Source organism: Prionailurus bengalensis, chromosome E2, assembly GCF_016509475.1.
Source record: "Prionailurus bengalensis isolate Pbe53 chromosome E2, Fcat_Pben_1.1_paternal_pri, whole genome shotgun sequence".
NCBI lineage: Eukaryota > Metazoa > Chordata > Mammalia > Carnivora > Felidae > Prionailurus > Prionailurus bengalensis.
The window spans coordinates 7,162,960-7,177,791 of record NC_057352.1 but is presented as its reverse complement, the minus strand read 5'-3'; the positions used below and the strand labels follow the sequence as shown (position 1 = coordinate 7,177,791).

Genomic DNA, 14,832 nt, shown 5'->3' with positions numbered 1-14,832 from the left:
TTATGGGCAGTTTTTGAGGCAAGGAAGGTCATGATTTGATTTGATTTGCGTGGCTACTGTGTCGATACTACACCGTAGCGGGAAGGGTAGAAGCAGAGACCACTGTTTGGTGCTGTGATAACCTGGACAGCTTTAATCCAGGAAAGAGATCCGGCGTCAGGGACAAAGTGGTGACGGTGAGAGCAATCGTTCTCCATCTGCCCTAAAGGTGGAGCAGTGGGGCTTGCTTGTGGATCGGAATGTTGGGTGTGAGGGGAAGAAAAGAGAAGGGGCAGGTGTCAATGGTCAGGGCAGCACCAATGTCCAGTAGAACCCTCTGCCGTGATGGGAATGTTCTAGATGTGCACTGTCCATCATGGTGGCTGCCAGCCACCTGCGGCCACGAAACAGCTCAAATGTGGCCAGTGCAACTGAGGAGCTAAATCTTTTGTAGCTTTGATAATTTAAATTGTCCCTCATCTTTGAAAACAGTAGTCACAGAGGGACGTGTCTGGGCATCCTGGGTATAGTCTGGATCACACTCTTTGTTTACTTGACTAGGAGCGCCTGGAAGTCAGGCGCTGCCTCTTAATTCATTTCTGTATTTGCAAACCTGGCAAAGTGTGGAATTCAATTCATACTTGGTTAAGTGGGTCTGTGACTGATTGACTTTGTCAAAGAATGAGTGAATGAAAAGAAATCAAATAGTCCTATGTGGTAGGGGTCACTGTTGTGCACAACGCACACGGCATGAGCAGCTCTAAGGTAGGGGTTCTGTTTCTGGATATCGGTGCTGCTGGAGGATCAGGTTTCCTGGGGATTAAGGGGGAGGAAGGGGAGGACAGATGAGGAGCTGGGTCTGGTTTTGAGGTATCCCAAGTGGAAATGTCCTGGAGGCGGTTGGGGATACAGGTCTCGAATGTAGGGGTGAGGTCTGATCTGAACATACAAGTTCCAGAGTCCCTTCTCCAGGCAGGGAGCATGAACGAGGCATTCAGAGCCGTATCGCTGGATACACAGAGGAAACGAGTGTAGAAAGAGAAGAGAAGTGGGTGGGAGGAGGCTTCTCCAAGGTGAAGCAGTCTGAAACATTACGTGGAACCGAGAAGGAAAACGGACAGGGAAAACAAGGCAGCTGTGGCATTCTGAAAGCCGGGCAAAGAAAGCATTTCAAGGAGAGTGACCACCTGGGTCACATGCTGCCACATCATGAAATAGGGAGGCCTGAGAAGTGGCCGTTGGTTTTAGCCACATGGACAACACTGATGAACTTACCCTGAGCAATTTCTATAGAGCAATGGGGTGGGAGGTGGAGGAACCATGTGATTCGCATGGGTTTAAAAGTCAGTGGGAGGCAACATTAGTCATCAGGGAAATGCAAATCAAAACCACAGTGAGATACCACTTCACACCCCCCCCCCCCCCCGGAAGCTATAATCAAAAAGCCGGGTGATAACAAATGTTGGTGAGGATGCAGGGAAATCAGAACCCTCACACTTCGCTGGTGGGAATATAAAATGGTACAGTCACTGTGGAAACCACCTGGCAATAAATTACACGTAGGATTACCCTGTGACTCAGCAACTCCACTCCTAGAGAATCCCACCCGAGAGAAGTTAACCTGTGTGTCCACAACAGCTTGAATGTGAATGTTCATAGCGTTATTCACAATAGCCCCAAAACCGAAACATCCCAAATGTCCATCAACTGATAAATGCATCAGCCAAATGTGATACATCCCTACAGTGGAATATTATCTGGCCCTGAAAAGGAAAGAGCCACCGATACATGCAACAACACGGATGAACCTCAAAAGAAGTCTGTCGCAAAAGACCCATATTGCATGATCCCATTTGTGTGAAATATCCAGGAGAGGCGAATCTGTAAGACAGTAGATTATGGTTGCCTGGGGTGTGGAGGTGGATCCAGAATAGTGCGTGAGGAATGCAAGTGACTCCCAGTGGGTATGGGGTTCCTTTTTGGGGGTGATGAAAATGTTCAAAAATCAGATGACAGTAATGGCTGCACATGTCTATTGAATTATACACTTACACGGCTGAACTTTGTGGAAACTGGAGACAAATATAAACAGCCCTCAAGGAGTTTTGTTGTTAGAAACGAGACAGTTTGGGGTGCCTGCAAATCTTGGATCTCAGGGTTGTGAGTTCAAGACCCACTGGGGGTAGAGATTACTTTTAAAAAAATCTTTTTAAGTTTATTTACTGATTTTGAAAGAGAGGAAGCACGAGTGGGGGAGGGGCAGAGATCGAGGGAGAGAGAATCCCAGGCAGGCTCCGCACTGCCAGCACAGAGCCTGATGTGGGGCTCGAACCTACAAACCGCGAGATCATGACCTGATCCAAAGTCGGTCGCTTAACTGACTGAGCCACCCAGGTGCCTAGGGGTAGAAATTACTTTTTTATTTTTAAAAATTTTTTAAAAACATTTTATTTTTGAGAGACAGAGCGTGAGTGGGGGAGGGTCAGAGAGAGGGAGACACAGAATCCGAAGCAGGTTTCAAGTTCCGAGCTGTCAGCACAGAGCCCGACGAGGGACTTGAACCCACAAACCATGAGATCATGACCTGAGCCGAAGTTGGTCGCTCAACCGAGTGAGCCACCCAGGCGCCCCTGAGATTACTTTTTTAAAAATGAGTAGCTCAGGAGGAAATAGGAATAGGAAGGGAGTGTTAAAAATTCGAGTGATGGCACATTTGGATGCTGGTGGGAAGGGAAGAATTGATGACGGTGAGCGCGTGGGAGATCTTTGAGTAGACAGACCAGACGGCATGAGGTCTAGTGCCTGAAGGGGTTGGCATCAGAACACAGAGGGTTCACCTGCAGTAGTGGGGGAAGGTGGCCTGTGTGGGCACAGAGGCAGTGGGAAGACGTGGGTGGGGACTGGAAGTCTTCTCGTCCAACTCTGTTTTCTCAGTGAATGGGAAGCAAGCCAAGGGTGAGATGCTAGGGGTTTGAGGAGAGACGGTACAAAGTTCCCCTTCTTAGGAGCAGAGCGGATGGACCAGGAAGACACCACCCACAGTGCCTGACAGTGTCCCCATGTAGTAGGTACTCCGTAAGTGTCTGTGAGTGAGGAGTTGAGAAATTTCACCCTCACACCTCTGAGCCATGGGATTAGTATCCCCGTTTCCCAGAGAACCGAGACTCCGAAGAAGGAGGGTATCCTGTCTAGGTTCAAACAGTTGGGAGGCGGGGGGGGGGGGGGGGGGGTGGCGGCGCTGGGTGGCTCATTCAGTTAAGCAGCTGACTTCTGCTCAGGTCATGATTTCACAGTTCAGTTTGTGAGTCCGAGCCCCACATCGGGCTCTGCACTGATGGTGCAGAGCCTGCTTGAGATTCGCCCTCTCCCCCTCTCTGCACCTGCCCCTGCCCCGCAAATAAATGCATAAACAAACAAACAAAAAGCAGCTGGGCCACCTGGGTGGCTCAGTTGAACAGCCAACATTTGGTTTCAGCTTGGGTCTCAATCTCACAGTTCCTGGGTTTGAGCCCCGCATCAGACATTGTGCTGACAGTTGCAGACAGAGCCTGTGCTGACAGAGCCTGCCTGGGATTCTCTCTCTCCCTCTCTCACCCTCCATAAATAAAACTTAAAAAACAAACAAACAAACAAAAACAACAACCAGCTTGGGGCGCCTGGATGGCTCAGTTGGTTAAGCATTGGACTTTAGCACAGGTCATGATCTCACCGTTCATGAGTTGGAGCCCCACATCAGGCTCTGTGCTGACAGCTCAGAGCCCGGAGCCTGCTTGGGATTCCGTGGCTCCCTCTTTCTGCCCCTCCCCCGCTCATGCTCTGTCTCTCAAAAAGAAACATTACAGACCCATGAGTCTCCAACCTTCAACCACACAGCCCCTCCATTCTCAAAAAAAAGGGGAGAGACTCAGAAGAAAATAAATAAAATTCTTTATTATGTCCTAATCACACAGTACAAATGTATATTAAATACGAACAGGGAGAAAGCAGACCCCAGGACAGCATACGGGGACCCCTGTCTCCCCCTGCCCCTAAAAATCCACACCCTGATCAATAAATACCCCTGCCCAAAGACCCCAAGTCCCAGCCCCCAAATAGTCCAGGCTGAAGAGTCTCGGGTCGACCCCCTCGCTTCACGGAGGAGGGCAAGCGAGGCCCACAGAACCCGAGGCCGGCAAGTCCGTGGCTCCCGGGGTCCCCGCACGCCAGGACTCACACCTGCACGCGGTAGCCACCCGCCCGCCGCCGGCAGAGCCTCCGCACGCCCACCCAGTAGAGCGTCAGCATCACCACCCAGTACCCCACGTAGGCGCCGGCCCCTGCGGCCAGGTGCCGGGCCTCGGCGGCCCGCGAGGGGCCGCCCCAGTCGGCCCTGGCCTCCTGCACCACGCTGCGGACCAGGCCCCCCAGCAGCAGCAACGCCCAGAGCGCCAGCGGCAGCAGGGGCACGTAGTTGGCGGCCAGCTTCCGGCGGCCGGAGGTGCCCCAGCCGCTCTGGTTCATGGTGGCCAGCGCCAGGAACTTGGCGGGCAGGAGGCCGCACATGTAGAGCGGCGCGTAGAGCGAGAGCAGCACCATGCGCGGGCAGCCGCGCAGCCAGGCCGCGAAGGCCGCCTTGGCCAGCGCCACGCCCTGCACGCACAGCAGCACCCAGAGCAGCGCCCACGGGCGGCCGGCGTAGAAGAGCCGCAGCACGGTGGCCGCCACGAAGAAGGGGAAGAGGCCCGACACCACCGCCTCGTACGTCATCCAGGCGTGGTGCCGGTGCCACCAGAGCGCGTTGTACAGCCACTCGCGGAAGTACGACTTGGACCAGCGCGTCTGCTGGCTCAGCCAGCGCAGGAAGGAAGAGGGTGTCTCGGAGTAGCAGCGGGACCGGGATGTATACCTGCACGGGAGGGACGAGGCGGGGCGTCAGCACGGCCCTCCCCGTGGCCAGGACAGAGCTCGGGGCCAGAAGAGGCCACTGCGGCGCCGCCACTGGGCTGTAAGCTTTCTTGACCTCCCCGGGCCTCCGGTTCTCGTAGGCAAGATGCGATCCACGAGGATTCCCACCTAACAGGGCTGCCGTGAGCACTGAATCAGGATCACCAGCCCGGTTACTCAATGAATATTAGCAGCTACTACTGTTTTCATGGTGACTAATGCCACTACTGTCGTTACTAACAGCATTACAGTTACTGACCTATTACTAATGCTATCACTAATCTATTACGAATACTCTAGCACTCACTACTATTGGCAGGCCTCAGGGTGAGGCACAAGCCAGGAGATGTTCCCGCCGAAGGCAGCTGCCCAACGGGTTAGAGCTCAAGGGACCCATCAAGCCCCCTTCCCGTGGCCGCAGCAGACATCCTGATCGGTCCCCACCCAGTTTCCAGCTAAGCCCACGCAAGGCTAGAATCCCTCTTAGGGAACGTCAGCAGGTGGCCGCTAGCAGGCGGTTGGTTAGGAGGCGTCCAACTATTCTATCCTCACGGGTATTACTGGACAGTGTCGGTCTCCCCCTGTGTAGCCTCCCTGCCCTGCCCTTGTCTCCTGCAGTCTGTACTCCAAACAGCAGCCAGAGGGATCCTGTTACCACAAGCAGCACCTCACCCTCTGCCCGGAACCCTCCCGTACTTCAAAGTTCTCACGTGGCCTACAAGCCTTTCGTAGTACGCCCGCCCCCGTGACCATTCCGTCCTGCCCTGATGCGCTCCCCCTTGCTAGGGCTCCAGCGGCACCGCTTCCAGCCTCTGCCTCTGCCCTTCCTGGGACATCCTAGTTAACATTTCATTCCCTGCTCCCAAACACCCTATCCCCCCTTTTCCCGGACTATCCAACCACACGGCATGTGCCATCATCCACGTATTTACTGTGTCCCCAGGTGTCTGTGAGCATGAATTTGTGTCTCTGCTGCATTCTTAGAGCTTCGAACATTGTAATGAGGGGCGCCTGGCTGGCTCAGCGGGAGAGTGTGGCTCTTGATCACTGGGCCAAACCCCACAATGGACGTAGAGATTACTTTAATAAATAAAAAAAAATTGTAATAAATACTTGCTGGGTGAATGAATGCATGGGTTCTCTTGATATACCCCACGTGCTCTCTGGCCCTTTCATGGGGTCTAGCTTGGTAGAATTCTCCCCCCCCTCCCCACCCGAACTTGACCTGCTGGAAGACGTACTCCCCTAGTTTCATGGAATTACAACTCTTCTTGAAGCATGTGATTCTTCTCACTCACTCGCTCACTAGATCCCACTGTTTATCTCTTTCCCTTCCCACGTCACTGGGAGGAATGTGTGCCGCCCATGGTAGAGCCACCTTGCCCCGATCTCGTGTTGTGTCTCCTAGGTGGAATCCCCCCGCCCTCACCTTGCCTCACTTGGTAGAGTCCACTGGGTCACGTGATCAATGGGATTGCCACCCCTGTCCCTTCTGGTGTCTTCCACTCTCCCCTAATGTCTCACTTGGTAGAGCCCACTGTGCGGCAAGGTATTTTGGGTTTGGGTAATTCCCAGCACACATACACACACACACACACACACACACACCACCCAAGCCCTCAGCTTACTTGGTGGCATAACCCATGCTGAGCATGCGGTTGGTGAGGTGCCGGTCATCCCCAAAGGTGCAGTGGGTGCCCAGGAACTTCTGGTTGTACCAGGCCTCAAGGAACTGCTGCAGGAGGTGGTTCCTGTACAGGCCTGGGTGGGGAGTACAGGAAGAGCATCAGCCTCTACTGTTGCCAATACTGTCCCCAATCCTATCTCCAACCCAACTCGCCTCCGATTCCAGCCCATCCTCAACCACCTCAGTCCTGTCCTCAGCCCTACCTCCAGCCCTGATCCCGTTCTCAACACCGATCCTTCCTTAACCCTCTACCCTCAAACCCACACTGCAATCCTATGCCCAAACTTGCCCCAGTCCTGCCCCTGGCCCACACCTACATCCATTTTTGATGGCGAAGCCACCTCAACTCCATCCCCAACCCTGTATCCATTCTCAGTCCTCTCCCCTACCCATCCCCATCCAAAAACCATCACCAACCCCAGACTTGGCCCAACCCTGCCCTTGACTCCAACCGCATCCCACCCCCTTCCCCAAGCCACCGAGCACCTATCCCCATCCACACCCTTTCTCCAACCCCACCAGACACCATCCCACCTTCCAGTCTTATCCCTATTCCCAATTCCTGCTGCAGCCCCATCTCTGTCCCCAGTCTCAATCACCTCCTCAACCCATTCTGGCTCCCCTTCTCCCCCGCCACCCCACCCATGGCCCTCCCAAGCCCTACCTCTGCTCACCTAGGGGACCACTGATGCAGGACACACAGTGGAAGTAGCTCTGACAAGCCCGCTCCACATTGAAGGCCACCCAGTACCGCAGGCTGCTTAAGAAGCTGACCCAGGAGTCCAGGGGGTTAAGGATCCGCACGTCCCCCCCAACAGCCCCCACCCGGGGGTCCTCGTCCAGCACCCGCACCAGCTCCAGGAGTGCCATGGGGTCCAGCCTCGTGTCCGAGTCACAAACCTGTGGAGCGGAAGGGGCTGGGATCAGGCCAGATCCTGAGGGGAGGGCACCCACGGGTGGGGAGCTGCTGGGACGTTCTACAGCCAATCTGAACATACATTTGAATTTTGTCGTTATTTCCAACGCCTAATCACATTTTAAGATGACTTCCTCCCCGAGACCCATTCCCCTGTATAAGACCCTCCTCTGGTGTGTGGGTGAGACCTGTAATTTGCTTCTAACCCACAGAATATGGCAAAAGTGATGGGACACAACTCTCATGATTATACTACCTTGTATACAAATGGTAAAGGAGTTTTGCAGTGTAATTTATCCTTAATCTGTTGACATTTCCTGCGTAGGTCTGACCTAATCAGGTGAGCCCTTTGAAAGGGGGTCTAGAAGTCTGAGAGTTTCTCTTGCTGGTCTGGAAGAGGCAAGTTTTAGGACGGCAAGAACATGAATTCTGCCAACAAACACATGAGCTTGTTAGAGGCCCCGGGCCTTAGATAGGACCCAGCTGACACCGTGATTGTAGCCTGATGATACCCTGAATAGAGGATCCAGTAAGACTTTGCCCAGACTTTCCTGATTCATGGAAACTATGAGATAATAAGTGTTTTGTTTCCAGCGGCCAAATTTGTGGTAATTTGTTATGCAGTCATAGAAAACGAATGCAGTACATTAATGAATGAATTTCTACACTGAATGGATGAATGACTAATTGAGCAAATGAATATATTGACTAGATAAGTGGATGAATAAATGAACAAAGTAATCTCCACACTGAATGTCTCTACGTTCAATGGGTAAGTGAATGAATGAATAAATGAATGCACGGTCTCCCTATTAGATGGATAATGGATGCATGAACCAATGAGTAAAGGATAGAATTTCTACACTGGATGAAGAAAGCAAGAAATCTCTACATGGAATGGATGAAAATACAGAAATAAGAGCTACCTGACTGGCTCAATCAGTAGAGCGTGCAACTCTTGATCCTGGGGTTGTGAGTTCGAGACCCATGTTGGGTGCACAGATTACTTAAAAATAAAATCTTAAACAAGCAAACAAATAAATCTATATTAGATGCATAAATGAAAAAATCTTTACACTGAGTGGATGACGACATGGACGGATGAGTGAATGCATGAAGGAGAGTCTGCATCCAACTGATATATGAATGAGTAAAATGAATGATCTCCATATTGGAGGTGGGTGTATGAATGTGTGATGTCAACTACACTTCAACTTAAAAAGAGTAGTGGGGTGCCTGGGTGGCTCAGTCGGTTGAGCGTCCGACTTCGGCTCAGGTCATGATCTCACAGTCTGTGAGTTCGAGCCCCGCGTCGGGCTCTGTGCCCACAGCTCAGAGCCTGGAGCCTGTTCAGATTCTGTGTCTCCCTCTCTCTCTCTGCCCCTCCCCCGCTCATGCTCTGTCTCTCTCTGTCTCAAAAAACTAAATAAACATTAAAAAAAATTTTTTTAAAAAGAGTAGAAATGAAAGAGAGTATGCACTCGAGAATGAATGAGTGAAGAAAGGAAGGAATTAACGAATCGCCGCATGAACGAAAACAACAAATGAGTCTGTCTCCCCATAAGAATGAACGAGTGAAGGAAAGAATCGCTACTTTGAACGGATGAATAAATAAAGGGAGTTGGAGGTTCATTCCGATCTCTGCACCGAAAAAGGATCCCAGAGAAGGGGCATTCCGAGTGTCAGGGGCACGGTGGGCAGGGGACGCCTTCCACTCACCTGCACGTAGTCCACCGAGTCGCCGAGCGCCTTGAAGGCGGTGTACATGACCTCGCGCTTGCCGCCCCAGCGCTGCGCCACGCACACGCAGCGGTGCGTCCTCACCAGCGCCTCCACCGCCAGCCGCCCGGGGTCCTCGGCCTCCACCTCCCGGTAGGCGCCCGCGCCCGCCGCGCCCGCCGTGGCCGCCGGCTCCCAAGGCCGGTGGTAGTTGCCGTCCCACACGTAGGTGGCGGGGTCCTCGTCGGCGAAGACCTCGCGGAACATGTCCACCATGTAGAGGTCCTCGGCGCGGTTGCCGTCCACCACCATGAGGACGCGCAGGCGCGCGCGCGGGTACTGCAGGGCGCGGGCGGACGCCAGGCACTGGCGCAGGTACGCGGGGTCCTCCTGGTACGCCGAGATGGTCAGCGCCACGCTGCGCGCCGCGGCCGCGTCCAGGGGCCCCCGCGCCGCCGCCCGCCGCGCCGCCGCCGCCACCCGCCGGTGCTCCAGGTACGCGAAGAGGCTCTGCGCCACCAGGTGCGCCGAGAGGAAGGCCCCGTACAGACCGAAGGCGAGGAGGCCGTAGCGATCGGAGGCCAGCGGCACCCCGGCGGCGTAGGCCCAGGTCATGAGGCCCAGGATGAGCAGCGCGAACGTGACGGTCAGCACCCGCCGGGCCAGGCCGGAGCAGTGGCGGGCGGCCGGGGTGGGCTTGGGCACGTCCTGCTGGGAGCGGGGAGAGGGGATAGCAAGGGAAGAGAGTTCTGAAATCCTCCTCCGGAAAGAGAAGACCCAGATCCACCCACGCCCCCCGCCCCAAGCCAACATTGCATCCCCTTGTCGTTAAAAAAAAAAAAAAAAAAAAAAAAATCCCCTGGGTACTGCAAAGTTATTTGAAAATAATTGTGGCAAACAGCAAGGCTTAATGCGTGATTCTATGCATTCTGGTACTTTTGTTTTCACATTTTCAACAGCTCTTCAATCCGTGAGGATTACACTCAATGCAATGTCACAGGGGAACAGGGGTTCTCTCCCCCCCCCCCTTTCTTATCTTAGTGCCACAGAACATAATCACTCATCTCACAATCAAAGGTTTCCTAGTGTTGATACAACCATCATCATTATCTAAAATATAATGCAGTTTGACATATATCAGGTACTGCTGTAAGCCTTTTACAGAAACTGTTTTGAGAGAAAGAGCCCAGGGTGAGGGGAGGTGAAGAAGGCAGGGGGACAGGATCAGAAGCAGTTCCACGCTGACAGCAGCAAGCCCCATGCTGGACTCAAACTCACAAAGGCAAGATCACGACCTAAACTGAGGTCCCAGTCTTAACAGACTGAAACCACCCAGGCGCCCCCAGAAACTAACTTATTTTAATCCTCCCAACAGCGGTAGGAATAGGTACTATTACTATTATCCCCATTATACAGATCAGGTCACTGAGTCACAGAGGGGGGCAGCAACGTGCCCAAGGTCACACCTGGATAGCAGAGAAGCCAAGATTTGAACCTCAGGAATCTGGTCACTGAATCACCAGCTCATATACTGATTTTACTCTTCAGGAGAGGGGGGGGGGGTACAAATAATGTTTACTGACACCATACACATGGCAAAACAGGACTGATTAGCCAGGAAGAAGGGCTCGCTCAAGGTCATGAAGCTCACAGGAGGAGGAATCTTTTCTCTGACTTCCCAAAGCCATGGCTACCTTCTCCAACTCCACTGCTCAGGTCTCCCCAACAGGGCCAAGTGCCCAGTTCATGTTGCTGGAAGATCTCAGAATCAGACGGGGGGGGGGGGTGCCTCCATTTTCTCATCTTGTAAAATGGAGATTTAGCTCCTTCTGCATGCCAAGGACTGCTCCATGGTGTAGATACTGTTATCACTCCTATTCCATATGAGGAAACTGAGGCACGGAGAGGTGATTCTCTGGCCCAGGGCCACTCAGACAGTTTGGCTGCATCGTCCTCTATGCTCAACTGCCTCGTGTGTCACTGGCTCCTACCTCATGGGCTTATTTATGAGTTAAGTGAGTTAAGATACAGATTCGTGTTGTCCAGTATAGGAGTCACCAGCCACGTGTGGCTCCTGAGCGCTTGGGAAGCAGCCAAAATGACAAAGGAACTGAAATTCTAATTTTATTTCAATATTTAAGTTTAGGAACTGATACTTAATTCAGTTATTGGAAAGCTTTTAAGTATGTCTGAAACAAGTAGGGCGTGGGAAGCCCTACTTTTTCAAGTGTAAATTTTATGAAATCTAAATACAGATCAAGTTATCTCCAATGAAAATATAGCATCTGTATGTGATGTGCTACGCTTCTGGATTTTGAGGCTTTCCTTTGAAAAACAGAAAGTATCTCATTAATATTTTTGTATTGGTTACATATGGAAATGATAGTTTTAAAAATCTTGTTATGAAGTTTGTTATGTTGTAGCAAATATAGTCTACTGCATCTATTCATGAAATTATAATATTTTTTTAATGTTTATTTATTTTTGAGAGAGAATAAGTGGGGGAGGGACACAGAGAGAGAGAGAGAGAGAGAGAGAGAAGGAGACATAGAATCCAAAGCAGGCTCCAGGCTCTGAGGTGTCAGCACAGAGCCCAATGGGGGGCTCGAACTCATGAACCGGGAGATCATGACCCGAGCTGAAGTTGGATGCTTAAATGACTGAGCCACCCAGGCGTCCCATTAAATTATGTTTCTGATAGCAAGGGTTGGCTTGGGATTCTCTCAATGCCTCTCTCTCTCTCTCTCTCTCTCTAAAAAAAGTTAAAAAATAAATGGGTAAAGAAAGTAAAAAACAAAAAAACCCAATTTTGTTGCATATGAAAATGACATGAAATTCAAACTTCAGCATCCTTAAATCAAGTCTTACTGCCACACAACCACACTCCTCTGTTTACATATTGTCTGTGACTGATTTCACACCAGGCCAAAGTTGAGTAGTTGCCGTAGAGACCATATGGCACACAAAACCCTCAAATATTGACTGTCTAGCTTTGTACAGAAAAAGTTTGAGGACCCTTCATGAACTGAGTTGAATAAAATATATTATTGAAATTCACTTTACTTTTATGTTTCTTTTTTAAAATATTTTTTTTCAACGTTTATTTATTTATTTTTGGGACAGAGAGAGACAGAGCATGAACGGGGGAGGGGCAGAGAGAGAGGGAGACACAGAATCGGAAACAGGCTCCAGGCTCTGAGCCATCAGCCCAGAGCCCGACGCGGGGCTCGAACTCACAGACCGCGAGATCATGACCTAGCTGAAGTTGGACGCTTAACCGACTGTGCCACCCAGGCGCCCCATACTTTTATGTTTCTATAGGATACTACTTTTAGGTTCTCTATAGAGCTTTTGGCCTGGTGCTAATAAATGCTCAATATTAATAATTACATTATTATTTCTTCTGGAATTCTCCTTTTCTGTCCTTTTGCCCTAAACCTGGCCCTGACTGAGATTCTGGGGGTGGCCCAATTCATGCTGGGACAGGCGGGTGAACAGAAGGTTCTAATGCCAACACTCACAAACACACCTGTATCAGCTGTGGACACACAGCCCCACACATATACTCACACATGACAAGAGACCCAGAGAGTGTGCCAACATAGGAGAACATTCATGTTCTAGAAGATCTCCCCAGGCACTTGCTCTTAGAACTTAGTGATCCTGGGGCACCCGGGTGGCTCAGCCGGTTAAGTGGCCGACTCTTGGTTTGCGCTCAGGTCATGTTCTCACCGTTCGTGGGTTCGGGCCCCAAGTCCGGCCCTGTGCTGGCAACGCAGAGCCTGCTTGGGATTCTGTCTCTCCCTCTCTCTCTGCCCCTCCCCAATTCACGCTCTGTCTCTCTCAAAAATAAAGAAATAAATAAACTTAAAGAAACAACTTAGTGATCCTGAGACCCCTACCAACAGCCATGCAGGGGAACTTGGGAACACGTGCCCTTGAGCAGAAAGGAGCTAAGCCTAGAAGGGAAGCCCACAGGATAAGAAACACACGGGCAAGAAGAAATAGTAACGGTTAAGGTTGGGTCCGGAGCAAGAAGAAAGTAAGGGTTAAGGTTGAACTGCATGAAATTGCCGTTTGAAAGGGCAAAAGTGACCAGACAGCGGCGATTTCGTTTGGTTCAACTTAATAGTTATTTGACACAAAAAAGTACAAATCCAGGCCATGTGTCAAGCAAATACCGCCCTGCCTCCCCACCCGCACCCCGCACACAGGCGCGGACTTCAAGCAGGATAAGCATGGACTTGTCACATCTATACTACCGGCGGGATGGCCACCCCACACAGGGATATGGAACCCGAACTCGGCCTCACGGGGTCCCTGTCCTACACTGACGGTGGCCGTCACGCACAGGAGCGCGCGCAGTGCGCCCACCCACGTGGTCACACAGGTGCCAGCGGGCCCCGCACGACCGCACTCTCGCACGCACCTGTGTCATCGCTATGGCTCCGGCGGGCGCTCCTCTTCTGCGGGCTCCCGGGTCTCGCTGGGGCTCGGAAGCCCGGGGGTCATTTGAAGCCCGACGCGGGCGGGGGCGGAGGAGGGCTGACGTCAGGGCGGAGCTGGGCCAGGGGCTCTGAGGTCACGGACGAGCCGGGCAGCTCCACCCGCTTCCCGCCATTGCCCGCACCCCCGCGCCCGACGGCCTCCCTTCCCAGGGCCGCCGTCGCGCCCTTCCCTGCCCTCCGAGGCCTCCCCTCCGTCGCACCCATCCTTCTCCGGCTCTCCGCTCTCTTCCCCCTCTGGTCTCTCTCCATTTCTGCGCTCCTCTCCCTCGCGTTCCTTCTGCCTTCGGGCGCCCCCAACGCCCGTCTTCCCCCCCCCCCCCCCCCCGTCTGTCCGATCTCTCCCCACCGCCGCCCAGCCCCCCGCACCCCAGCCCCTCCCCTCGAAACCCCGGGGATGGAGAAAATGCGCACACGTGCGCGGCTGTGGGCGTGGCCGCGTGCGCTGGCCGTGGGGCGCGCCGTCTGCCAGGAGCTGTGAGTGGTTGTGGGTCTGCGTGTGTGCGTGTGTGCGTGTGCGTGCGTGTCCGCGTGTGCCAGGGCTGGGGAGGGGGCTGGGCGCTGGGCTTTGTCTCCCAGGGGCTTCCTGGCGAACTCACAGAGTTGTAGGTCAGCTGCCCCCAGAGACCCCCCTGCGACCTGAGAGCGAAGGCGGCAGTGACCTCGCTTAGAGGTCAAAGAGACTGGGTCCTGGGCATCTAAGCCCCCAGCCCCTCAGGACAAGGAGACTGTGATAAATGCCATTGCTTCCATGCCCTTCTTTCCATGATTAAAAACAAAAACAAAAAACTGTATCTTTAAAAAAATTTTTGTTTGTTTTTAATGTTTTATTTATTTTGAGTGACAGAGAGAGGGACAGAGAGAGAATTTCAAGCAGGCTCCGAGCTGTCGGTGCAGAGCCCGACGCAGGGCTGGATCCCAGGAACCTTGAGATCCTCACCGGAGCCGGTATCGAGAGTCCAAAGCTCAACCGACTGAGCCCCACCCCGGTGCACCCCCCCGCCCCCCAATTCTCTATATCTAATTGTTTCTGTTTCTCTTCCTGTGGACTGACAACGCCCATCTCTCTCCCTCTGTAGCTGCCTCTCCCTGCTTCTCCCTCT

General features: G+C 52.7%; 1 protein-coding gene across 2 annotated transcripts; it reads right to left on the bottom strand.

Moving 5' to 3' along the window:
- Positions 1–3,883: 3,883 nt before the first annotated feature.
- Positions 3,884–14,038, bottom strand: HAS1 (hyaluronan synthase 1). Of its 2 annotated transcripts, XM_043600214.1 has the most exons (5): positions 13,654–14,038; positions 9,225–9,932; positions 7,264–7,489; positions 6,531–6,663; positions 3,884–4,864 (listed from the first exon to the last, which is right to left on the bottom strand). In XM_043600214.1, the coding sequence occupies exons 1-5, from the start codon at positions 13,660–13,662 to the stop codon at positions 4,189–4,191; spliced, it is 1,752 nt and encodes a 583-aa protein (XP_043456149.1). In that variant the 5' UTR covers positions 13,663–14,038; the 3' UTR covers positions 3,884–4,188. The 2 variants fall into 2 exon arrangements, with proteins under 2 accessions (XP_043456149.1, XP_043456148.1); XM_043600213.1 differs by lacking the exon at positions 13,654–14,038 and having other exon boundaries at positions 9,225–10,584.
- Positions 14,039–14,832: the final 794 nt, after the last annotated feature.

What these genes read in the sequence shown, in the direction of transcription:
- HAS1 (XM_043600213.1), bottom strand. Translation starts at nt 10,037, where the DNA reads ATGTTGGCTTGGGGCGGGGGGCGTGGGTGGATCTGGGTCTTCTCTTTC. An exon ending in ACTCGGTGGACTACGTGCAG is followed by an intron (nt 7,490 to 9,224) that starts GTGAGTGGAAGG and finishes TCCGCTCCACAG; the next exon opens with GTTTGTGACTCGGACACGAG. An exon ending in CTGCATCAGTGGTCCCCTAG is followed by an intron (nt 6,664 to 7,263) that starts GTGAGCAGAGGT and finishes CTCCCCACCCAG; the next exon opens with GCCTGTACAGGAACCACCTC.